General features: G+C 49.5%; 1 protein-coding gene across 3 annotated transcripts; it reads right to left on the bottom strand.

Annotated features, from left to right (window-relative positions):
* Positions 1-3,133: 3,133 nt before the first annotated feature.
* On the bottom strand, positions 3,134-26,038 carry Chit1 (chitinase 1). Of its 3 annotated transcripts, XM_070041781.1 has the most exons (16): positions 25,615-26,038; positions 20,236-20,391; positions 19,896-20,021; positions 18,618-18,732; positions 16,287-16,692; positions 16,090-16,142; positions 14,871-14,900; positions 12,779-12,980; positions 12,228-12,284; positions 10,797-10,962; positions 10,475-10,599; positions 8,909-9,032; positions 6,382-6,564; positions 6,074-6,181; positions 4,645-4,771; positions 3,134-3,555 (listed from the first exon to the last, which is right to left on the bottom strand). In XM_070041781.1, the coding sequence occupies exons 6-16, from the start codon at positions 16,112-16,114 to the stop codon at positions 3,314-3,316; spliced, it is 1,389 nt and encodes a 462-aa protein (XP_069897882.1). In that variant the 5' UTR covers positions 16,115-16,142; positions 16,287-16,692; positions 18,618-18,732; positions 19,896-20,021; positions 20,236-20,391; positions 25,615-26,038; the 3' UTR covers positions 3,134-3,313. The 3 variants fall into 3 exon arrangements, with proteins under 3 accessions (XP_069897882.1, XP_069897881.1, XP_069897883.1); XM_070041780.1 differs by lacking the exon at positions 25,615-26,038 and having other exon boundaries at positions 18,618-18,685; XM_070041782.1 differs by lacking the exons at positions 16,090-16,142; positions 25,615-26,038.
* Between the last annotated feature and the right edge of the window lie 252 nt (positions 26,039-26,290).

The raw sequence follows: 26,290 nt of genomic DNA, 5'->3' as shown, positions 1-26,290 counted from the left end.
TCGTGGAGTGGGTTTTAATCAAAGTAAGAAGTAAAAAGGCACAGCAAGAGTGCCTACTAGTGGTAACCCCTGGACCAGGCCTGGCTCCCAGGAAAGAGGCTCAGAAAAGCACAAGGAGGGGTCCCTGGGGAGACAAACCTTATCACAACTGTTGATAAAATATGCTCCCCAAACCTGGCTGTGGGACCTTCAATTGTCTGGATATGCCCCAGAGACTTCTGGGAAGAGGGAAGGTTAACGGTGCCTGACTCGACCCTCTTTAGGGGCCTGAGGGTGTGAAAATGGAAGCAGCCTTTCTGACTTCATTTCAGATTGGACTCTTACTCAGGGGAAACAGAGGTACTGAGTTCTGAGCAAAGCATGAATTGTGACCCTGTCTCCTGTCAGCCCTACTTGGGAGAGGGTAGAGAGCATACTAAGATGGCTTCACTGATGAGTATTAACATACGGATGGCTAAGGAGCAGATCCGTCCTTTTATCCTATCAGAAAATGGAAAGAGACAACTCTCCAGCTCATAAGAGGCTGGCAGAATCTTAACACCCCAGATCAGTTTCTTATTGGCTGGGGCAGTAGCTAAGAGGGCAGCCTCCCCCCGCCCCAACAAATATAAGGAAGAAAAACATGTAGTCTCATTATACTCAGGACTATAGAAATGCAAAAAATATATAAACTCAGTCTAGCAAGCTACAAAAATGATAATACTGTACATCACAACAATGTGGCCACAATCCCAGTGATCTAAGATGAAGTTAACAGGGAAATGGATTAATAATGATTATTTATTAATAGAATAAAATCAAAACAAAAAGCTACTCAAGAGGCTGCAGTCTGAGGATCACAATGTGAAACCAGCCGGAAAAGCCCATGAGAGTCTTAGCTCCAATCAATCACACACAGACACACAGACACACAGACACACACACAGACACGACACACACACAGACACACACACACACACACACACACACACACACACACACACACAATGCAATTGGAGCTGTGGCCTATGTGATAGTGTCAGCCTTGAGTGACAAAGCTAAGGGAAGGAGCCCAGTACCTGAGTTCAAGCCCCAGTACCAGAACAAAAAAGAAGAAAGAATGGGAAGGAAGAAAGGAGGGACGGAAAGGTGTAAGGTTTGGATTTAAGAAATAGACTCACTCATGTAGATGATATGATTGTCTGTATAGAACACCAGACAGAATTTTCAGAATCATTACCAAAATGGACAGAAAAACTGGGCCCAGGGGTGCAAGTCTGTAATCTCAACGCTCAGGGGCCGGTGTTGTATCCTCACCTGGGTGTAACAGGAGTTCCATTTTTATCATGAAAACAAAATAAAAATGCAGGAGCATTGTAGCTTTTGATGAGATGTGATACATTCGACAGTTGTGGGGGATTATGGGGGGACCCGGCTCAGCCGGTTCTCCATGGCTGGGCTTGCCTGGGACCACAGTGCTCAGGGATCTAAAGTGATACTTGGCAGGAGCACAGATTCATTTGATTACTCTTCACTAGGAAATATTTGCCATGCACCTAGTGCAGCTTCTGGTCAGGCAAAAAAAAAAGTTCATTCTCTCCTGTCTGTCTGCTGACGTTGTAAGCTGGAAGGGCTCAGGAGAGCAGTGCTCTGGTCATTAAAGAGGACTTGATAGAAGTCCTTTACTGGAGGGACAGAACCAATTTCGGCACTTGAAGATAAAAGTGGGGAAAACAGCAATGATATGGTCCAATATTTATTAAGTCTCAAAAATGCGTCAGGGAAGAAGGAGGCCAATAAGACCCATTCCTCGCTTTCAGCAGCTTGGAATCTGGCGCACGAGATAATGTTAGGAGCATCTCTGAATGAAGTAGCCTGGTGCTGTAGGGTGACAGGCTGACATCACTGATGTCCAGGGCACGTGCAAGTGTGTCTTGCAAGAGGTTACCCAAAAGCTGACTCTCTTTTTTTACTGTGTGCTGGTTCTGGGGCTTGAGCTCAGGGCCTGAGCCCTGTTCTTTAGGTTTCTGCCCAAGGCTGGCCTTCTACCATTTGAGCCACAGCTCCACTTCCACCTTTTTTTTTCCTGTTTAATTGGAGATAGTCTGTCAGTTTTGTCTGTCTGTGATCATCAGATCTCAGCTTCCTGAGTAGCTAGTATTACAAGAATGAACCAATGAAACCAAATTTCTTTTAGAGATTTTGAGACAGGATCTCATTATAAAAACCAGGCTGGGGAGAGAGCAAGGGAAGGCGTGACATTATCAAAAAAGAAATGTACTCTTGGGCTGGGAAGGTGGCTCAGTGGTAGAGTGCTTGCCTTGCATGCATGAGGCCCTGGGTTTGATTCCTCAGCACCACATAAGCAAAAAGAAAAAAGCCAGAAGTGGCACTGTGGCTCAAGTGGTAGAGCCCTAGCCTTGAGCTGAAGAGCTGAGGGACAGCGCCCAGGCCCAGAATTCAGGCCCCACCCCCAAAAAAAGAATGTACTCTTTACCTGACTTATGTAACTGTAACCCTTCAGTACATCACCTTTACAATAACAATTTTAAAATGTTTTAAAGAAACGAGGCTGCCCTCAAACTTAGCATCCTCTTGCCTCAGCCTCCTGAGTGCTGGGATTACAGGCAAGTGCCACCACACATAATGTGGCCCACTTTAGGCTTTGGTTTTGGACTTAGAATTGATTAGACTCTGGCTTCAGTTACAGTTCCTATAAAATGAGGATAATAATTGTGACCTGACAGGAACAGTAGAGAGGTAAGACATGTAAATCACCCCCTCCCCACAGCTTTAAGTCTGAATTCTCCCTGAAATGCCCAGTGGCTGAAAGCAGAGGACTGAAGATAGGGAAAGCTCTTCTCTGCCATCTAGTGTACATCTTGGGGGTGATATGCATGTGGAGCTCTGCAGGAAACCTGCTTTGCTCCAAAGGCTCCTGAACTGAGGACCCGTGACTATGTGCCACCCTGGCTGTGCTCTGGATCCTGTCACCTATGTACAGGAAGATGCCCACTGGAAGGTGAGACCCGCACAGGGCGGGCACACCCGGAGCGGACCAGCTCTCCTGCCTCTGCCCGCCTGTGTCACCCTCCTTCAGTTCTGACTCAACAGTTGCCTGGAGAATCTCTTTAAGTTACCACACTTTGTGGAGAAGGGTGCAAACCAGAAGTTTATTTTGCAATTAAAGAGAGAAAAATGGAAGCCCTGGAGGAGAGCAGAAAGCCCGGTTATGGAGAGACCATACAGAGGTTGGCAGGGCCCAGGAGTGAGAGGCAGGCTGCAGGGCCATCCCAGGCGCTGGCCCCAGGCGACAAGGGAGGGACCGGGGGGCTCAGGCCCAGTTGCAACAGTTGCAGGAGGTGCTGAACACCAGGCCTGATGGGCAGTTGAACAGGAACTGCCGGCCCCCTGCACAGGTGTAGAAGGTGGACGGGTCCCGGGGGTTGGGGTAGAGACCATCATCTTTGCCCTGGCAGAAGGTGTCATGTCCAGGGCTAGGACCCCGCCTAGGTTCCGAGGGCTGGCCAGGAGCAGGCACTTTTGGCTTTGGACTTGGAGGCATGGAGGGAAGACCTGGAAAGACAAGATCGATTCGACAAAACTGGTCCAGGAGATCCCAAACCCAAGGTCCCTCCCAAAGCAGCAGCTGAGGAGACAGCCCAGGGACCCTCGCTGCTCGTGTGGACCACTCCACCACTACGCTCAGGAACCTGACAGGCCACACCTGGGCTACCCACACAGCAAGCAGTCATCAGCCGCTCTGAACCAGCAACAAAGCCCAACCATGCCAGGTGCTGGTGGTTGACACCTGTAAGCCTCAGGAAGTTGAGATCTGAGGGCTGTGATTTGAAGCCAGCTCAGGCAGGAAAGGTGAGAAACTCATCTTCATTTAACCAGCAAAAAGCCACAAGTAGAGCTGTGGCTCTAGTGCTAGAGCGCCAAACTTGAGTGAAAAAGTGAAGGGACAGGCTCAGGCCCTGTGTGAATTCAAACCCCAGCACGACACACACACACACACACACACACACACACACACACACACACACACACACACACACACACAGCCCAAGCATGTACTGGTAAAGGGCACCGGAGGGCTCCATGCAGCAGGCTGAGCACAGGCTTTCTCCTTTCTCCTTGCCCAGCTGTGGCTTCCAGGCTGAGCTTGCGGAAGGAAGCTCTGCTTACGAGGGAGGCCCTGGCCCGCATTGCCACACAAGGAAGACAAGGAAGAAAAGCATGAAAGGGAAATTGTATTGAGTTTCCTCAGATCCTGAGGTGCATGAAATCAGGGAAACCACAATATTGGGGCAGAATTCTTTCTTTAGAAAAACCAACAAGTAGCCAGGTGCCAGTGGCTCACGCCTGTAATCCTAGCTACTCAGGAGGCTGAGATCTGAGGATGGCGGTTCAAAGCCAGCCTGGGCAGGAAGGTCCGTGAGACTCTTATCTCCAATTAACCACCAGAAAACTGGAAGTAGTACTGTGGCTCAAGTGGTAGAGTGCTCGCCTTGAGTTAAAGAGCTGAGGGACAGCGCCCAGCCCCAGAGTTCAGGCCCCATGACCTACCTCACCCCAAAACAGAGAAGTCAACAAGTGTGGTTTGAGAGGGGGTGCACCCCCCCCACAAGCTCCACCTCTCGTGCCTGGCCCCTCACTTACTCAGCTCCTGCCGCAGTGTCTGGATGAGTGGGTAGCGGCCTTGGTTGCAGAAGGAGCCAGAGAAGTCATCCAAGTCCAAGCTCCAGACCATGGCCCCACCCAGGCCCTTCTGCTTCAGATAGTTGACCTGTTGGGGCGAAGGGGTTGCTGTAAATGCTGGCACAAGGACTGGGGACACCGTGCAGGCCAGCCCCAGAGCCCAGCCTCTTCCTCTGGAGCGGGCCCCAGCATCCTCAGGCCCACGAGTGGTGGAGAGGTGGAACCAGCCTGGGTGGCTGAGCCCTGGCCGGGAAGGATGTGAGCACAGCCAGGGTAGGGGCGGGGCAGAGGCAAGGAGCAGTGACAGTGGACCATTTTGCCTTACCATCTCAGTCAAGCTGCTGCTTTAGGCACTGTCTACTGCTGGGATATGTTTGGATATCATAGCTTCCCACAAGATCCCAGCCATGTTTTATTCCCCATCTTCATGGCTCTGCCCCCCTCCGCTCCCCCCTCCTCCTCCAAGCTCCCAGGAGCACACAGTGCATCGGTGTGTTCCCTCAAAGGGGTTCCTCTGTCCCCTCAGCCAACAAGGGAGCTATGGGGCTTGCCCTGGGGGGGTGCTCCCAGTCCCTTTGAGGGTCTCGTTCTCAGAGACCAACCTCCCCTACCTTCTCTGACTTTGCTCATAATCTCCTCCCAGAGACTCCCACTCCCTTATTTGCTTTTGCACCCATTTCAAGCATCCCTCCTCCATACTCCCTTCTTGAATCTCCCTCCACCAGCATCACATTCCTCTCACCCTGGATTCTCCCAGAGGATTTGGCCTGCACTTCTAGAAGGACCTGCCACTATTGGTGTGGGGTGCACAGACAAACAAGAGCAGTTCTTTTTTTCAGGGGCTGGGAAGGTGGCTCAGTGGTAGAGCGCTTGCCTCACATGCATGAGGCCCTGGGTTTGATTCCTCAGCACCACATAAGCAGAAAAAGCCAGAAGTGGTGCTGTGGCTCTAGTGGTAGAGTGCTAGCCTTGAGCTGAAGAGCTGAGGGACAGCGCCCAGGCCCAGAGCTCAGGCCCCATGACCAACCAAAAAAAAAAAAAAAAAGAGAAGCTCTTTTTCTCTTCTTAGCTCATAGTGGAAAGAAGCCAGAAAACAAATGAACCCATATTCAGGCCCCAGAAGGAAACCAAAGGCCCATGATTTGAATGTGTTCCAAATTATTGCCAATGGATCAAGAAAAATAATCCACTCACCATGCAGATGCAAGCCTCCCAAGAGGATTGCTCAATGTGCCAGCAATACTTTTCTCTGTGTTGACATGCAATCAGCACAAAGATGGGCATAATGTTGGGACATGTATGATGAGTTCTGGATGTTGTCATTTGAAATGATTGCCAGGCCTCTGGTCTGCCCTACCACCTCTCCCGTCGCAGGAGTACCCAGCCTTACCTTGGCCTTGAAGCTCTCTACATCATCAAAACCCACCCACTGCTTGTCCTGAAAAGCATAGGGCACCTTCTGGTCCTTGATTCTCTGAACTGTCTTCCAGGAGCAGACCTGCACAAACAGAGGGCAGTGCTGACAGGAGGACAGACAGCCCAGCAGGAACCTCTCTCCCCACCAGGAGTAGACCAGAGTCTGCAAAAGTCTTGTGTGAGGACACCTGGAGAATGCAGGGGTTCTAAACAGAATGACCTAGAATGATGGATCTGAACTTTGGGCACCTGGCAGGGACAGTGTGGAATTTACTTGGTCACCTCATAGTAAGCCAGTATCCCTTTGTCTTTAGTGAAGGGGCCAGCGGCTCCAGGTCCCGTGATGGGGGCCCCCACACTGGTGTCGGACGAGGCCAGAGTGAAGGATCGTCCATAGGTAGGCATGCCAAGGATCAGCTTGGAGGCAGGGGTTCCCTTCTGCAGCCACAATTGTACGGCAGCATCCTGGTGGTGGAAGAGGAGGGGTCAGTGAATCTCTGTCTTCAGGCTGGCTCTGATTGCCTGAGAAGGGGGGAGGGGTTACTCCAGAAAGAAGGCTAGGAGAACAGGACCCTCAACTGGAGATCTAAACGTCTTGGTCAGTATTCCAAATCCTGCCCATCTTGAATCCCAGTGTGAGAAACTGTCTAGTCCACTAGCCAAAGAGTCAGATAACTGTTCTTCAAAGTTAGGGCACAGCAGTACAAGTTAGGCTTTGGATTCCAATAAACCTTTCCTGGATGAATATTAGTCTACTGAGTGTCAGAACCTGCCCTAGATAGATGGTGGGTTCCATCAGTGAACCTAAAAGAGATGCCTGACTTGCTGGACAACTTATTTGAAATGGAACAAATCCATGTAGCCATCCAGGATGGCCTTGCATGAACCGAAGGGCCTGGTGCAGAAGGGAGACCTAGACCATGCAACTTAGAGGAGCTTCAGTGGCTCTCATCATCTCAGTGTAAGTATCGCCTGAGTGTAAGAGCAGGGACTTCCATCTGTATCCCGTGCCTACATCAATGCTCAGCACTTCAACGCTCAGAATGATCAAAGGTGAACACCCTGAACAAGATCCTCCTACCTATGAATGAGGTCCGCCCACAATCATACACTGGGTGATACAAATCTCCCAGGCCATAGGGGAGATTCCCAGTAGGTGTACTGAGTAAACAATTGACAAGGATATCCCCACCCAAACCATAGTTACAGCTCACTTTCCCTAAGAAGCTGCTCTAGATGAGTCCAGGTTTTCTTGCTCTTAACACAGGGAAAGATTTTTATTTTTTGTTTTTGGTGGTATTGGGATTTAAATTCAGGTCTTTGAGATTGCTAAGCAGGTGTTCTAACACTTCGGCCAATACCTGTAGCCTACCTCCCCTTTTTGTTCTATTATTTCTCAGATAGAGTCTTGTACTTTTTTGCCTGGGAGCTGACCTCAGACCATGGACCACCTACCTATCCCTCTAGGTGCGACCACAGGTGTGTATGACCACACCCAGCCATTAAAGATCAGTTTTCATTCTCCTGACTTGTTTTTATCAGTCTAGTTATCTTTGATCAGACCTGAGCTTTGTAGAAGTCAGGGCTCCCTGTTCACCTGACGGGACACTTTGAGACAAGCTTGGAAGCCATCTCGAGATACAGAGAGGGAGGAAAAGGCCTCGCTTCTCCATGGACCCACGCATGCCTCGTGAAGAGAATGACATGTGGGTCTTCAAGCACGCTCACCTGTCAGTTGAATGTCCGCACAGTTCTGCAGATGAGGGTAAGAGAGCCGGCTCGGTGTGACTCACCAGCCTGTAGCTGGCATTTTGTGAAAGAGTCACAGAGGTTAAAAAAAAAAAGTCTCATTTCATGGGCTGGGGGCAAAGCTTGGGTGGTACAGGGCTTCCCTAGCAAGGGCAAGGCCTTGGGTTCAATCTCCAGTATGGAAAAAAAAAAATCAAAGTCCCACAGAGATTCCACTCTCCCAAAAGCAAAAAGCATTCCAATTTAAGGCTTTTTGTGTGGTTGTTGTTTTAAGAAAAAGCAAATACGGTTTTCTTGATTTTTAAAATAAACAGTGGGCTTATTACAAAAATCTGTTTTGCTCAAGGAGGAGCAGTGGAGCAGACAGCCCACTCATCTGCAGTCTGCAGACCTCTCCTGCCCTGTTCTGGGAAGGAGAGTTCTTCTCTGAGTGACATCCCCTTTGATGCGATCACCTTCTGGAAGATCAGCAAGTAGCCAAGAACCAAAGCCCCCTCCCATCGTCTTGAAGGAAATGAAGTGAAGATGTGAAGTAGACAGGATCTGTATTGGCTGGAGACTCTTCAAGAAGTCAACCCAAAGGTGTTCTCTGTTTGCTATCAGTGAGGAGGCTGCACAAAAGGCAGACTCCCCCTCAGCAATGTCCCAGCAATGCTGCCCGGGGCATCAGTGGCTCCAGTGGCTCAGGCCTATAATCCTAACTACTCAGGAGGCTGAGATCTGAGAGTCCCTGTTCAAAACCAGCCCAGGCTGGAAAGCCTGTGAGACTCTTACCTCCAAATTAGCCATCAAAAAGCCAGAAGTTGGAGCTGTGGCTCAAGTTGTGGAACACCAGCCAGGAGCAAAAAGCCAAGTAACAGTGAGAGGCCCGACTCTCTCTCTCTCTCTCTCTCTCTCTCTCTCTCTCTCACACACACACACACACACACACACACACACACACACTCCTAGTTTCTCGGTGCTCTGCTTGGTTTCCCTGGATTTCTTTTCCATTAGGGCCTTGAGGTTTGAAGGGCTCTAGACAGGGTCTGCGGGTGGCGGAGTCTTCCCAGCCACTTACCACGTTCAGCTCAGCGTTTGCACCTTGCTCTCCCTGCCTCTTGTAGAGGGGGCTGTGATGTCCTGTGACCTTCGCCCAGGGGCCGTAGAAGTCATAGGTCATAAGGTTGATGAAATCCAAGCTCCTGCGGGGTTATGGGGGAGGGGTGGAGAGCATCTGCTCAGGATGGGACCCTCTCTTCTCTGTTCTTCCCCCTTTGCAGCATCTAGGGAGGGACCCTGTGACCAGAGGTGGAGATGCCAGGCTCACCCCCTAGTTCTCCTCCCATCTCCTACCCTCGTCCCAACCTGAGGTTGGCAGTTCAGGTCTCTGGCATCCTCCCTACCCTTGGGTCTCCCTGGTTCATTAGGATACCTGGTGCTAATTCATTGTTTTGGAGAGGAATTCCATTCAATGTTTCTCAAACTCTAGTGTGCGCAAATCCTTGGGAACGTCAGCAAAGTGCAGGTTCTTCCTCCACAGGCTAGGGGCAGTTCTGAGAGTCCATGTTTATTTTGGGGGGGAGGGTGGGTGGGAAACTTGGGTTTGAATTTAGGGCTTGTGCATGCTAGGCACACACTCTAAGACTTGAGCTGCACTTCCAACTCTTTTTTGCATTGGTTATTTTCCTTGTTAGTACCTTGCCTGGAACTAGCCCAAGCCATGATCCTCCTACTTTCCCTGTGTCCCTGGAGGTGACAGACAGACACTGCTGTGCCCAAACATTATGGGATAACAGTCATGGGCTACAGTGCCCAGCCATTGGTTGGCTGAGATGAAGTCTCTCCAACTTTTATGGCTGGTTTCTTTAAGCCACAATTCCCCATCTCTGTCTCCCAAGGATGACGAGATTGAACCACTGTGCCTAGCTGAAAGCCTACGTTTCTTTCCTTTCCTTCCCTCTTTCTTTTCCCTCCTTCCTTTCTTTCTTCCTTCCTTCTTTCCTTTCTTTTTTTTTCCATTTCCCTCTCTCTCTCTCTTTTGTGCCAGTACTAGGGCTTGAACTCAAGGCCTTGTATCTTGCTATCTCTTGTATATTGCACTCTCACTTGGCTCTCTCACTCAAGGCTGGCACTCTACCACTTGAGCCACACCCCCACTTCCAGCTTTTTGCTGGTCAATTGGAGATAAGAGTCTCTTGGACTGTCTCTGACAGGGCTGGCTTCGAACCTCAGTCCTCAGATCTCAGCATCCTGAGTAGTTAGGGTTACAGGCATGAGCCACCTGCACCCAGAGGAGAGTTCCCATTTCTGATAAGCTGGAAACTGCTGCAGGTCCACACCCCACACTGAGGAACTGATCAGCCACCCTGCCTCTTGGAGATCTTAAGGATCATTTCAGTCCTCTCCCCTTGTCCTAGGGCATTTTCGCTTTCATGTGAGTTCCCAAAAAGAAGGGAAAGATCTGAAAAGAAGGATCTGGAATGGTAGGGTAGCAGACATGGAACAAGGCTTTCCTGGATACATTGTAAAATCTCTGCATCATGCTCTGTAGGTGAAGGCCTGCTCCATGAAAGACACTTAGGCCATGCTGGGCCTCTCCCATCTCAGAGATGGACACAAGGTCCAAGTCGCCTGTCAGACTCACTGAGCAATTCTGTCCACCTCATAGCTGGCCTCCACCTGGCTTCGCACAGAAGGGACAGCGGCACTCAGCAGCAATCGTTCCTTCCCCGAGGCCTGGGATTCCTGCTGGAAGGCCTTCACCAAGTCCTGCGGGGACAGAGGTGTGAACCCAGGCTGTCTCTGCAGACCCCCACGGTTCCTGTGGCCACCCACTCTCAGGAGTCTGAAAACAGACCACGGGACTGAGCTGAGGATCACAAATTCACGAAGCCGCTGACCCAGGGAGCAGAGCAGCACCCCAGACTCTGGGTCCCTTGGGGAGCCCTGGTCCCACTCAGCCAAACCTGCACCAGGAAGGTGAATCGCTCCTTATCCACCGCCGGGCTCCCACGGCTTGCTGGGTATTCCCAGTCAAGGTCAAGGCCATCAAAGCCATTTGTGCGCAGAAATCCGATGGCTGAGTCAACGAATCTCTTCCGGCTCTCGACAGTGGCCACCATGTCTGTGAACCTGGGAGTTGAGGGGTGGTGGTGGTGTGGGGCTGCCTCAGACCAGATAGAGGCCACTGCCTGGTGACCGCTGTGTGTGTGTGTGTGTGTGTGTGTGTGTGTGTGTGTTGGTGGAGGGGGGGAACCACTTGTGTTTGCATGTCTGATCTGGAAGGGGCTCAGAGAAGCCACTTCTGGGAATGCTGGGATATGGAGGGGGGAGAAGGAACAGTAGATGAGCCTTTTATACCTACCCCTGAACACTGACATAACCAGGGCACAGTGACTTAGTAAGAGTCCTGCTGCCCAAAACTCCTTCCAGAAGCTTCCACCGCTTTCCTGAATGGTCCCATCCTGAATTAGCTACTTTTAATACAATCCACATGGAGGTTTAGAAAAGATGAGGAGTTAGTTCCCACCATGCAGGGGAAGGAGAGGAGCAGCAAGGCTGGCAAAGGGCTGGGTGGCCTGTGCAGTTGTCACCATTGTAAGTCCAAAGCTCTCTCTCCATACTGTCGTGTGGCCCCAGGACTTGTCCCTGGGCTTCTTGGAGGTCTGAAGTTCCTAATAGACTGACCCTAATTCACTCCTAGGACTTTCTAATTGATGTAATTCATAGTGGTGGTTCTTCAGTGGAGTTGGTGCATCTGGGACCAGCAGGCTGACATCCCCAGCTTGTCAATGAAGTGTCTGAACATAAGGATTATTTGGGGGAGATGTGTTCACAAATGCATTTTAAAAAATGTAGGCGATATAGCTTTGGAACCTCTACATTCTGTATTTATTTATTCATTTGGAAACATCTATTCATTCCACAAACCAAAAATACTCTGGGAATGCCAATTAATTGGCATCTGAACTCAGTCTCACAAACTGCCTTTCACACCCAAAACTGGAACAAAAATAATCTTTCCTCAGACAAAAGGAAGACTTTTAGAGGTCTCAGGCATTGGCTGTGTCTGGGGTCAGATGATCCCCGTCCTGTCTCTCCCCAGTTCATGGGGGGGCGGGGGGGCTGAGGCCTGGAGATACCAGAGCTCTCTCTGTGCTGCTCTCCATCCTGTTCTTCTAACAGGATTGGGCCCAGAGCAGCCTGCACCCATGCCCACCTGCTGCCCTCCTGATGGCACACCAGCCACAGAAGGAGAGAGGCCCCAGTGGTCGGCTCTCCTGCCCCGGGCCCTGCCTCATCCTGGCCCACATTCCCTCAGCTCAGCCTCTTCACCAGGGCTCCCCTCTGGCCAGCACACCAAGCCCCCACCCAGGTAGGTATCTACGTCCACTCACTTCTGGGTGCCAAAAGTCCAGCCCCCGACGGATAACAGAGTCTTGAGCCTGGGATTCCTGGGAAGACAAGAGATGTTTGAGGACTGACCCCACCTACTCCCAGGGCCTCCTGACAGGGGGATGGAGGAAGAATGGGGGGGTCGGGGAAGGGAGCAGGGAGCTCAATCCTCCCCATCACACAGCACACAACCTGTGCTGAGCACACTGGTCTAACCCGGGAGACAATACTCGAGTGCCACACATAAGGCATTAGGAAATCGGAGACCAGGATCCTCAGAGAGGCTTTGTAAAGGTGACCTTCACACTTAAGCCAAAGGGTGAGTGGATTTAGGACATTCCCAAGAGGAAGGGAACACCCAGGGGAGGGAATCCCACCTGGATCTCGCCTGGAAGGGTCCTTGAGATTTCCCTCCTCTGTCTTTACCTCTTCTCCAGAGGTCCCGGGGACCCGAGAGCAGTGAGGTGACTCACCCAACGCCACACAGCAGGTGTGTGGCAAGATAGTAGCGATGGAGTGTGGGTCCCCATGCACCCCCCCCCCCATGGCTCACGTCTTCTTCAGGCTGTTCAACTCCTGGTAGAAAAATTGGTCATTGTGTTCTAGAAAGGTGAGCTGGCGGTCGTGTATGCTGGCAAAGGCGTAGATAATGTGGGTGCACAGGTCAGGGACCACATCCTTGGGCAGGAACTGCGCTGCTCCCTGGCGGTACTGGGACCAGTTGGTGAAGTAGCAGACCAGTTTGGAAGCAGAGCCTGGCCCGTGGGGGCAAAGGGGGAAATAAATGACTAACAGAGGCTTTAGGAAAACCAGTTCTCTCTGCTCCGAGGCAGATAGTGACTTTGGATTGTCTGTCGCACACACCTACAGTAGGTCAGGGCTTTGACTTACACCAGAAATGGGGTACATGTACTGAATAGTTAGCAATGGCTTCCAGAGGCCAGTTTGGAGGTCCTCAGGATGCCTAGGAGTGCAGGACCTCCGTAACTACAGAAGCAGAGGCTTGGGAGCTTGTGTGGCCAGCATGGCTGCCCAGAGCGCAGGGGTGGGGGAAGGGGGTCAGATCCAAATCTCCTGATCCCCGACATGCTTTTCGTTTTGTTTTTGTTTTGTTTTGCCAGTCCTGGGCCTTGAACTCAGGACCTGAGCACTGTCCCTGGGCTTCTTTGGCTCAAGGCTAGCACTCTACCCCTTGAGCCACAGGCACCACTTCTGGTCTTCTCTGTGTATGTGGTGCTGAGGAACAGAACCCAGGGTTTCATGCAGGCTAGGCAAGCACTCTCCCACTACCTTCCCAGCCCTCCCCTGGCATTCTTGAAAGGTATTCAGCTCAGAGCCCAGGTCCCCAGGGCCAGAATCTGGCAGGCAGGCTTCTTTCAGCCCCAGGAGATCCCCCTCCCAGGCCTGAAACTTCATGGAAGTCAAGACCAGTGAGATCCCAGGGGGAATTAAACGTGGCTGATGCATCTGCCAAAGGAAGGGAGGCAGAACTTTGCTATTGCAGCTGGGAATACTTCATGTTAATCAAAATGCAAATGCATAGAGGATGCCCCAGTGACAGGCCTGGCATTATGCTTCTTTAATCTTGCATTAAAGTGACTTACACTTGTTTGTTCACCCTTGTAGACAATCTGTGTTCATCAGCCTCACTGCTAAGATTCTAATGAAGAGCCTCTCTTACCTATGCAGAGGCAGCTTGCCTCTGACATCTCTGTGGGAAGACTGAAGGGAAGCCTCTGTTCCCCGGGGCAGGGGTGGGGGACGGAGAGGAGGCAGGAGTGATGGCCCACTCCTGGATGGACCAGGACATCAGAAAGCAAAAACACTGGTCTTCACTTGTATATCTGCCAAAACAGACTTTGGCTCCATCTCTTATTTGGCCCTGGCCCACCTAAAATGATTGGGTTTCCTGAGGTCTCTTCCCACCCCAAGCTCTATGGTAGGGTGATTTGGAGAGGCCAACATTTTATGGCAGGGTGGGGTGGGACGCTAAGTTCAGACTAGAGGGTATCTGTGCTTCCCTTTTCCCCAGCAGGGTCCCTCTGTAACCCCAATCCCCGCGCAGCCATTGAGAAGGGAGAGGAGGGGAGGGGTTCAAGAGAAAGCTCAGGAGCACCAAGGGCCAACCTGGGCTACCCAGAAAGCTCCAGAGGAAGAGAAGGAAGAAAAGGAGAAGGAGAAGGAGGAAGGAGGAGGAAGAAGGAGGAGGAGGAGGAGGAGGGGGAGGAGGCAGAGGAGGAGATTTGGGGTGGTTACTGACCCATGCAGAGGTCATCTAGAATGGAACTGGCTGGCAGGGTGAGGGTGTGGCCTGCAGTGACCTACAGGAAAAGTTGGGGTACCCCATAGCAAAAGGAGGAAGGAGGGCTCCACAGAGAGATTATACTCCAGGACGTAGGAAGGACACAGGGAGCTCTTGTCCTGTCCATAGCCCCGGGCCGTGGATGGGTCTTGTAGAATGGAATCAGTAGCGTGTGTGTCAGCTCTGCAGTTTGTAATCATTCCCTTGACATCTAGCAAAAGTGCTCGGTACACACGTGTGTGCTCGTGTGTGTGCATATGCATACGTGGATGTGGATGTGTGTTTGGGGGAGGGCTGCATAGCAAAGCCAGGGCAGGGTTTGCCTGAAGGTATAGACACTTACCCCACCGGATCAGCAGCAGAGCCATCACACCTGAAACATCAGAGGGAAGGCAGAGGTCACCAGGTCAAGGCTAAGGTCAGGATGTCATCCACACCACCCCAGGCCCCAGAGGCTGGTGGAAGAATACGAGTGGAGGAGGTCAGTGAGGGCTGGTTTCCCAGAATGGATCCAGTGTCCATCCTGTCACCCAGGCCAGGCCACAGAGACTCCCTTTCTGTCTGGAAGCTAATAGAAGGTTCCATGGGCTGAGGTTGTCCTTGCTCGAAAGCAAGGAAGATGGTCTAGATTTGTAAAGATCTGGGGAAACTGCTGGGAAGAGCCCACAGGGGAGGGAAGGGAGGAAGGACTCATCGCCACACCCCACTCCCCACACACACACTGCCCGCCCTCCCAGCTCACAACTTCCTGCTCCTTCCCACAGCCTGGCACCCTTGGAGACCAAGGGCTGGCAGACGCCTTCAAAGAGGTTGCTCCTGTTTACTGGTAACCTTTAAACTTAAAAAAACAAAAACCAAAAATCAAAAAAAAAACAAAGCCAAAACCTACGTGAAAGCTGGACAACAGAGCTGGGAATCCTGGCTACTGAAGAGGCTGAGATCTGAAGACCAAGGTTTGAAGCCAGCCCAAGCAGGAAAGTCCCTGAGACTCTTGTCTCCAATTCACCAGCAAAATGCCAGAAGTGGAGCTGTGGGTTAAGTAGTAGAGTACCAGCCTTGAATGGAAAAGCTAAGGGACAGCGTGCAGGCCCTGAGTTCAAGCTTTAGTATGGTACAAAAAAAAAAAAAAGATTTCTCTCCCCTCTCCCCCTTTCTGGTGACCTTGGCTTTTCCTGTTAATAAAAGCTTCATGAAAATTTCAAAGGCCCCAGGCTGCCCTATTGCAGGAAAACCCACACAGGGTTGGAGAGAATCATGCAGAGCCAAGAGGGAGGACCTGACAAGGAACATCAAAGGCCCCCACGGCAGGGCTCACTGACTTGGGTTCTAGGACAGGAGAACTCACAGCCTGTAAAAGAAAGCCTTCGCGTACAACCCAAAGGCTCTTGGGGTGAAAGCTGAAGACCCAAGAGAAAGCAAGCCAGGAAGCAAGGATCCAACCTTCTGCAGTTCTCCAGAGTCTTCCTTGAAGACAACCACAAGGAGCTACAGGCTATGTGCCCTTTCTTTTCTGTCCATGGATCCGAAAGCCCAGCCCACCCTCCCCATCCGAGCCCACATACCTGCCCAGGCCACTGACCGAACCATGATGCTCTCTCGGTGGCTGGCTTCAGCCCTGTGCAAACCAGAACCTGTTCGGCTCTTATTTGCCTTCCTTGTCCCACCCCTGCCAGTCGTGTTGAAATCCAAGGGCTGAGGGAGGAGAGAGAGGAAAGTGGCGGGGGGGGGGGGGGTGTCAGCTAGTGAGGATTGAGCAAACCTGACACAATGGTCTTTAGCAATTGGTGCTTCTTTGGAATAATCCAAGGGTGCAAAGTAGGGTCTTCATGTTGCTAAACCAGACAGGAAAGTGGAGTGTGTTTATAAACTTCCAGCTGACTGTGTGTGAACCTCCAGGTAGCTGAACATGACTTTGTTCTTCTTGGGGTGAGCCAGTGAGGATCATGAACAGCCCCAAACCACCTGGAACTTTGGAGAGGAGAGATGGCTCGTGAGCCAGGGCGGCGGCGTTCTACTCCAGTTCTTCGGCTTCTCCTCTGCCCACTCTTGAACTCAGTTTCACCATCTCTAAGGCTATGAGGTTGCCAAAATTATTTCTCTCTTCATTTTTGGTTCACTCCAGTGTTCATTAGAGCAGTTGAGATGCAAAGGTGAATAAACTCTATCTAAAGAGGTGAGACATGGGAGAAAAGATGGGGGAAGGGATAGTGGGAGATACAAGAAATGTACTCATTACCTTACTTAGGTAACTGTAATTTCTCTGTACAGCACCTTTACAACGAAATAAAATATAATAATAATAGTAAAGAGATGAGCATGCACAAAAGGCCTCAGGGAAGTATTGATCTCCAGAGGAGAATCTTGGGCAGCCATTCTCTCAAAACTTACATTGAAGCTTAGAAACTTTGAAATGTTAAGGAATACAACCAAGTTAGAAGCTATCCAATCATTGCTCATAATTGAAATGTTGAGCTGTTACCCAAATAAAATCTGCATGCAGAAACATATCTATGCACATATAAATGACACAAAACCTTCCATTTACTAGACTAGAAAAACAGACCAGAAATTATATTAGTGTTTGAGAAGATGGCTGGATTTAAGGTGAGCATGCAAAAAGTAAAAGCTTTTTCTCTACATTACCAACAACCAATGACAAGTAGAAGTAAGAAAAATGTGTGATTGCAGTGTTAAAAAAACAATAAAGCATGTTGGGTGTGGTAGTCCCAGCCATAGCAAGACCTAATAATAACAACAACAATAATAACAATATTCAGGAAATTTTAGTAAGTTCAATAGCAAAATACAAAAAAAATTGCAAGATGCATGCTTGCAATAAACTTGACCATGCTTGTGCATGGAGAAAAAAAATATCATTTCATTTTGTCCATTCTTCCCAGATAGAGCAAAGAAAACAGTTAATGACACACACTCTAAAGAACTTACTATAAATCCTTTGGAATCAAAACTGCATGGAAGGAGAGGAATGGGATGGGGAAAGATGGAGAAGAACGGTAGAAGGGGTGACATTGATCAAGACACATTGTACTCATAATCTGACTAATGGAATGGAAACCCCTTTGTACAACTGCTGAAAGAAAATAGGTTGTTTTGTTTTAAAACCTGCATGGAATTGGTGCCTAACACAGGAGCAGAAACAGGTTTGAACACACAGGGAAAGGCATGTAGACAATTAGGAATAGAGCAGTTGCTTTCCAAGGTTGGGGCGGGGGGAGGGAGGTTGTGACTTGCCCCCATGGGGCATGTCCACCAGCCACCTGCCTTCCTGCAGGGAGAGTAAGACCTCAGGAGAAACTCTGCTTCCCTGGCTGAGCATCCACCTGCTGGGGACATGGCAAACAGCAGAGGGAAGCAGTGCGGTGTGAGTTGCACTTACTTCACAATTGTGTCTCAGTGAACTATGCATACTGGGTCTAGCTGGCGCCATCTTGGCATCTTGGTAGGTGATGGGGAGTTTCTGAAAACTCTTAGAGGTGAAACCCCACCCCCACCCCCAGGTGATAGATGTGCCTGAATTCCTAGAGGGAGGGACCGGGACTTGGACAATAGATTACTGGAACTGCCAGACTTGTACCATGAAGTTGCAAAACTCTTTGAAGGCTCCAGTTCCCTGTGACCCTGCCCCCCACCCCCGACCATGACCCTATTCAGGTCCCAAACACCTCAGCTGCCATTTTGTGCCAGGCCTTGTGTCTCCTGACTCTCCTTCTATCACTATGGCGTCCCACTTCAACTCTCCACTGGAGTTGATCTGGTTTGTTGAGATGGTTTTTCTGCTCTTTCTTTACTACCCTCGTGGCTCAGTTTCCTAATGATGTTAAGTGTATTTGAGACGTTAAGTTTTTTGGAGACATGTGTCTATTTGCAGTCACCGGCTTTCTAATGAAGACTCCCTATTCAGCCTTTCAAAATGCAGCTTCTCTGTATCTCACAATGGAATTCCCATATAATACCAGGTGTGATAGAGCATGTCCCAGGCCGACCCCCTGGTAAGAAGCCTCCACCAGGACGGAGAGATGCCAGTGCCCACTGTGGCCCTGAAGTCTGTTCTCCAAATCTGCCCCCTCACCTGTGGAAGTGAAGGCTCCTCTTCACTCCAGGCTTCGAATGTGTGAGGATAGGGACTTCAGCTGGGGCCTGGGGACAAGATACACAACGACACTGGGATGGGTTCTGTGTGGCTCCTGAGTGAAACAAAGATCCTGGGTGTCACTGGCAAGCACCTTGGCAATATGGTGGATGATAGGGAATTTCCAAAAACGATTGGAGGTGGAGCCCTACCCCCAGGTGATAGGTGTGCCTGAATTTCTAGAGGCAGAGACGCCAGTTTGGAAAACAGATTATTGGACTTGCGAAACCTGTACCATAAACTCGCGAGACTCTGAACTCTCCAGCTCCCTGTGACCCTGCCCTGACCATGAGCCTGTTTAGGCTCTGCTCCCCCACCGGCTCAGCCACCGTTTTGCACCAGGCCTTGTGTCTCCTGACTCTCCTCAGGTCACCATGGTGTCCCACTTCAACTCTCCATTAGAATTGATCCGGTTTGTTGAGATTGTTTTCTGCTCGTTTGTTTTTTTTTTTTGTTTGTTTGTTTGTTTTTTACTCTATTACCCTCGTGGCTCAGTTTCCTAACAGTATTGTTTTTTTGAGGCTGCAGGTTTCTGGTGGACGTGTCTGCCTGCAGTCACCGGCTTCCTAATAAAGACTCCCAATTCGAACGCTTAAAATGTGCCTTCTCTGTAGCTCACAATCAAAATCCCCTATAACATAAGGAGCCTAAGAAAGGCCACTTGGGGGCCTGAGACCCCTCATCCCCCACCTCCTCAGCTTCCATTCAGGGGCTGTGTGCAGGCTTCTATTTCTGGGACTATCATCCACACCTTGCCTGCTGACTGACTCTGAGGACACTACTTCCTCTCCGTGGGCTTGCTCCCCAGATTTATCATGGGATGTGTGTCTCAAGCAAATTACACAGTGTGGAATAGGAGTCAGCGTGAGTGTGCTTGACTTCTTCCCAGCCTGGGTAGGAAGCTTCCCACCTTCTACCCTTAAGTGTAGATGACTACAGATCTGTATGCATACATGTCTCTTAACCTATAACAAGATATGTGTGTGTGTATATATATATATATATATATATGTATACAAATCATGTGTATAAATAAACCCTCTAACAACTGCCATAACTATATCCTCTATTTTTCATCATTTGGTTTAAAAATATCTATTTTTTTCTCTTTTCTGATATTTTGCAAACTTTTTTAGCTATCTTGCTACTGATTTCAAGTTTCATACCATCACTAATGAGCACGCTGAGAGAACCAATTTATAAGGAGAGCAGGCTTACTTTGGCTCTGTTTTGGAGGATCCAGTCCATCGTTGGCGGATCCATTCTTTTTGGGGCTCTGGTGGAGGCACTGAGGAGCGATGATTGTGGGGAGCACTGGAGCAGAACAAGCTGTCCACCTCACGGCTAAGCAGCAAAGAGGAGAGAGGAAGGGGCTTGGGTTCCATAATGACCTACCAGCCTCCCCCGAGACACAGCCTCTCAAAGAGTCCATCCCTTCCCTGGACACCTCCCTGGGTAGGCCGGCCCTTGGAGAACATTCCAGATCCAAGCTACAGTGGTGTGTAAAGAAACAGTAAAGACTTAAGTGAATGAAATCCGTTCTTTGGAAAGGACCCACCTCTTTGGAGATTTTGTTGAGACTGGGATTATTGCTATTTCCGTTAGATTCGGCTCCACTGATCTCAAACAATTCAAGGCAGGATGAGAACCTCCCCCTTCAGGAGAATGCAGGGATCTCCTTGTGCCTTACAGTCTTGACTGCTCACTTCTTGAACTGTGGGTGTATATATATATATATATATATATATATATATATATATATATATATATATATCACTTGGCTTTAAAAACCGGCTGCTAGCTTTCAGATCTCTGGAGAGATCTTGGCTCTGTAATCAAACCTGCAGCCTCTAGGAGTCCCCCCTCCTCTCACTCTCCTTCTCCCCACCCCCATCCCCTGCCCCAAGCAGAGGAGGACTGAGGTAGCACATGCAGTGAATGGCAAGTGCTGTGAACAGTTGACTCAGTCCTCCCTCCTGCTCCAGCGGTGGCAGACTCTGCACATTTGCCCTCAAGGAAGCCTTGCTCACCATCCCCTGTCCTGAACACCGCAGGCAGCTCCTACCTACCTCTTCCTCAGTGAGGCCCAGAGGCCCTCGGAGACTTTCTCAGCTAATGTCCCACCCTGATAGGCCTTACACGTGTGTCTACCTAAGGAGCTCTTTCTCCCCACTGTACTAACACACAGCAGCTGTACACAGAGGTCTATACATGGGATGTTTCCATACACACATGCGACTTTCCCCAGTAAAATTCTTCCCTCTGTCAATGCCCTTCATCCCCTCTTAGAACAGTTTCACAGGTTTCAGTGCTCCATTCCCATGCATGTATATAAAATACTTTGGCCACATTCACACACATCCATATCTCCTCCCACTGGTACCCACCCACAACAGAACCTGTTCTATGCTTCTGTCCTTCATTTTTAAGAGCCAGATTCCACATATGAAAGGAAACTGAGGAAGGTTCTCCTACTTCCTCCATCAGCCTGCACACCCCAGGAGGCCCAGAAGGCCATCAGGAGCAGGTGCATGTTCTCTAGCGGGGCTCCTTGGAGCCTGCCCTGCCCTGTGCTGTCCTGTCCTCTCCTGCTGGCGCACACCAGCTTCTCCTGCCCTTGTCAATAGCAACCTTCTGTCCCTCTCTTGAGAGCAGCTGTGGGGCACATCACTTTCTGGAATTCTAGTTCAGTTCTTGGCTTGTTGGTTGTTTTCAGCCTCACTTGTGCTCTGCAATGGGATTTTTTAAGTGAGGATTTTTATAGCTGTCCCAGGTAGCACAGGATGCTGTACTGGGAGCCAAGTCCTTGTAGGATCTGCTACCTCCTCTCTGGGAGAAGAGGCTCCTGGTTGTTGTGTACCATGTTTGGGATGCTGTGCTTGCAAAGCTGTGTGTTGGAGGACTTGAGGCCTGGGATGACATCATTGTCTTCCAGAGAGCATTGTTCTTCGCCTCTCCCAAGCCTAGGAGCCTAGCGGTCCTGGCAGTCTGCGATGACTTCAAACTAGGTTCAGAACCGAGGGCTTTGCCAGGTCACTCAGATGGCTTGAAGCACAGCTGCTGTGTTCAAGGGATGGATGGCTTGTGCCTATGATGCAGCTCTCTAATATTTAACCTGGAGTCTGTATGTGCACACACACACACACGTGTGTGTGTGTGTGTGTGTGTGTGTGTGTGTGTGTGTGTGTGTGTGTGTGTGTGAATATGGTGCTATCAGGTCCCTTCTTAGAGGATACAGATCCCAACATCAGTCCATTAGCCCCAAGGGACTGTCAAAAGCACTTACCCTTTTGGCTGGCCATTTTCATAACATTTATTCTGCTGACCAATGAACATTCTTTCAGTTACCAAGGATAATTTTCCTGGTTACAATAATCTATGTTGGTAATTATTTCCTTTGGGGGTTTGAAATGTGTCATTCTGTGCTCACCTTACCTTTAGAATTTCTGTGGAGAAATCGGCTATGACTTTGAGCTTCTCTCTTGCAGCTTTTAAGAGTCTCTTCTTAGTCTGAACATATAATATTTTATCTCTAATAATATGCCTTGGTAAGATTTTTGTTTGGTCTTGTCTGTTTAGTGTCCTAAGGGAAAAAGCCAACAAAACTGGTGGCTCATACCTATAATCCTAGCAACTCAGGAGGTTGAGATCTGAGGATTGAGGTTCAAAGCCAGCGCTGGCAGGAAAGTCCATGAGACTCTTATCTCCAACTAACCACCAGAATACTGGAAGTGGCGCTGTGGCTCAAGTGGTAGAGAGCTAGCCTTGAGCTGAAGAGCTGAGGGACAGCACCCAGGCCCCAGAGTTCAAGCCCCATGACCAACCAAAAAGAAAGAAAGAAAGAAAGAAAGAAAGAAAGAAAGAAAGAAAGAAAGAAAGAAAGAAAGAAAGAAAGAAAGAAAGAAAGAAAGAAAGAAAGAAAAAGAAAGGAAGGAAGGAAGGAAGGAAAAGGAAAAGAAAGGAAAGGAAAGAAAAGAAAAGGAAATAAAGGAAAAGAAAAGAAAAAGAAAAAAACAACATTTCCTGCTGGGTGCTGGTGGCCCGTAATCATGGCTACTCAGGAAGCTGAGATCTGAGGATCACAGTTTGAATCCAGCCTGGGCAGCAAAGTCTGTGAGACTCTTATCTCCAATTAAGTTCCAAAAAAGCTGAAAGTGGAGCTGTGACTCAAGTAATAGAGCACTAGCCTTGAGCATAAAAGCTCAGGGACAGTGCTCAAGTCCTGAGTTCCAGCCCCAGGTCCAACACAACAAGAAAAAAGAACAAACAAACACCCCCCCCACCCCCACACACACACAAAACTTCCTGTGCTCTCTTAATATTTGGGTAATTTTCTGCTGTTTTATTGCATGTTTTCTATGCTTGTAAAGTACGTCATACCTCTTTACTTTCTTCTCTGCTCATATTTTTAGATTTAGTCTTTTAATAGGCAAGTCCAAGAGGTCATTCATGTTCTGCTCATATTGCCTTATTTTTTTCTTTGTCTTCATCTGCATATTCTAATAAATATACTTTGTCTTCAAGCATTTGTATTCTGTCTTTAATATGACACAGTCTATTGGTGAGGCTTTCCACTGACTTTTATATGACTTATTGAGCTATTCATTTCTAGAATTTTAATTTTTTTTTGTCAGTTGTGGGGCCTGAACTCTGGGCCTGGGTGCTGTCCCTCAGCTCTTCAGCTCAAGGCTAGTGCTCTACCACTTGAGCCTCAGCACCACTTCTGGCCTTTTCTGCTTATGTGGTACTGAGGAATCAAACCCAGGGCCTCATGCATGCAAGGCAAGCACTCTACCACTGAGCCACCTTCCCAGCTCCTGAATCCATACTTTATAGATGCTGTGGACATTTCTCCCGTGTCAGCTGCCAGCATCAGACTTTTGTCAGCAGGGGGCATTGACAGGACAGGTAAGCAGAGATTTATTTTCCAGTTCTATTGTGCTATCCTTCCTCTTTGCCCCTGGGACTATCAACCCCAACACAGCTCCACTCAGAAGTATTGGGGTGCACCCACAGGCTTCTTCACATCTGTGAACTGGTCTCCCCACTCCTGGTTTCTGAATGGTAAGTTCAGCTTTCTCATCTTGGGTAGATTCCTGCTGAACGGCAGCAGTGGCTCAGTTTCCTGCAGAGCTCGCAGGCAGACCTGGAGGCCAGCTGTGGCTTCAGGAGAGAGGCAGAGGTTTCTAGTTTGCCTCTTCTTGGTGGGGAGACACACCTTTTCCAACAAGGCCTGGATCCCAGCTTGAAGACTGGCCCTTCTAAGTCCATTCCTTCTTCTGTCAGTCCTCTTCACCTCTAGGCTATTCTTTAATGTCTTCATTCATTACCAAACCTAACGGGCAACCCTGAACTCAAAGGCAGGTGATCTGGGGCATTCTCTTGGCCTCTCCACACCAAATGGGAAGAGCTACTAACAATGACTGCTCGCAGGAAGATGCCGTATCACGGCAAACCTTGTTCCTACAGGGCAGTCATGCCAGTTGGGAGAAAATGCCCACAGTGCCCCCATAAAACTGCCTCAATCCCAACATTGGATCATTGCTTCTTTGCCTTGCTTGGTTAGAAGCAAAGTCCTGTCTCCCTCTGTGATGGCCCTCATATCCTCTCTCTCTGCTACTTTGCAGCCAATTTCCTGGATTTCTCCAGGCTCCGTCCACTCCATCTAGGGCATTTTCCTCTGCGAGCTTTGTCAGATACCTGAGCTTCCCTGCCAACCTGGTGCTGATCAGCAGGGAAGCCCCCTTATTTGTGTGCACACAGCACCCTCTGCTGGTTCAGCAAAGGCTTCTAATGGGTGGAATAACCAAAGTAGAGAACCAAAGATCTCGCTCATCCAGCTCACCGTATTTACACGTCTTACTCAAGCAAGAAAGGTTTCCTGAAGCCATGGTCTTCTATGATCAAGCATAATCTCTAACACTCATTTTACACGGACTTCATGTCAGTCACTGGACTTCTGTGTACCATACTTTTTATCTGTACCATAATATTTAAACTGAAAAAAACTAAACTCAGCTTGGTGTGGTGACTCATTCCTATAATCCCAGCTAGTAGGAAAGCAGAGATTAGGAAGATCATGACTTAAGGCCAGCCTGGGTAAGGTTAATGAGACATGCCCACCCACCCACCATCTTAGCAGTGATAGTATGCCTGTAATCCCAGCTAAACAGGAGACACAGGCAAGAGAAGTGTGGTCCGAGGCCAGTTCTGGGCAGAATGATCTCTAGCTGAAAAAAATAACTAAATAAAAAATGAGGCATGTCGGGGCTGGGAAGGTGGCCCAGTGGTAGAGTGCTTGCCTTGCATGCATGAGGCCCTAGGTTTGATTCCTCAGCACCACATAAGCAGAAAAAAGCTGGAAGTGGTGCTGTGGCTCAAGTGGTAGAGTGCTAGCCTTGAACTGAGAGCTGAGGGACAGCACCCAGGCCCAGAGTTCAGCCCCCACGGCCGACAAAAAGAAAAGAAAAGCTCTCTTTTACAGCTGCCTTCTTTATGGCCATCTTAGGCAATATTTCCAACTCTGGAAGGCAAAATAAATTGCCAAAGTGTGTTAATCAGCTTTCTGTTACTGCGACAAAACACCTAAGAAAATCTCTATGAGGATCACAGTTCAAAGCCAGCCAGGGACAGGAAAGTCCATAAGACCCTTATCTCCAATTAGTCACCAAAAAGCAGATGGTGGGAACTATGGGTCCAGTGGTCCAGTGCTAGCTTTGAGCAACAAAGCTCAGGGACAATATCCAGATCCAGTTCAGAGTTTAAGCCCCAGGATCAGTCACAAAAACAAAACAAAACAACACCAACAAACAAACAAACAAAAATGAGCAGCTGAGCAGACAATGCTGTGTGACTTGAGGAAGTTCCCCCAAACAGCCCGGGGAACACTCCCCTTTGACTACTCATTGGCCGAACTGTACCACATGACCATAGTCACCTGCAGAGGTGGGGGGGGGGGCTGGGATGTAGTCTGTAGTCTGTAGTCTGGACGGCCATGTTTTCCAGTTTCTACCACACTGCGTATGTGGCCTTAGTCAAGTCTCCTGGCTTCTCTGAACCTGGAGATACAAGCATCTTCACAGACAGCTTGTGTTTACAGGCACAGCCCCCAAGCCCAGCAAGGTCATGTCCACCCACTTCTCCTTGACCAGATATTCTGGAATGGACGGTAGCAATTCTCATGATTTCCAACAAAGCCCCGGCCCTAGCAGCCAGAGACTAAGGCTGACTCCACGAGACTCTCAGAGTCAGCTGGAAACTGGCCAGAGCTTCTGATCAGGGCCTCAGGTAGAATAAGAAAGCCCCTACCCCATCCTGGGACCTTGGCGAACACACTACCTCCCACCGCACCTGGTATCTTCCTGAGCCTGCTAGCAAGTCTGCAGGAACTATACACTGCTGCACGGCTCCCTGCAGCCAGATCTGAGGCTGGTCCTCAGATGGTGGCTGAATCCCAGAACACAAGGACTTATTACGAGAAAGATCCCAGTCATGCTTCCACCTGGGAGAAAGCATAGGGCTGCCGCACTGGGCTCCAATCAGGCGCTGGATCTTCGCATGCTCCAGACATTCAGACTCTTCAAACAAAGAGGCACAGAGGGTATTAGACTTCC

Source organism: Dipodomys merriami, unplaced genomic scaffold (assembly GCF_024711535.1).
Source record: "Dipodomys merriami isolate MVZ:Mamm:240054 unplaced genomic scaffold, mDipMer1.0.p SCAF_31, whole genome shotgun sequence".
NCBI lineage: Eukaryota > Metazoa > Chordata > Mammalia > Rodentia > Heteromyidae > Dipodomys > Dipodomys merriami.
This window is presented reverse-complemented; position numbering and strand designations above follow the sequence as displayed.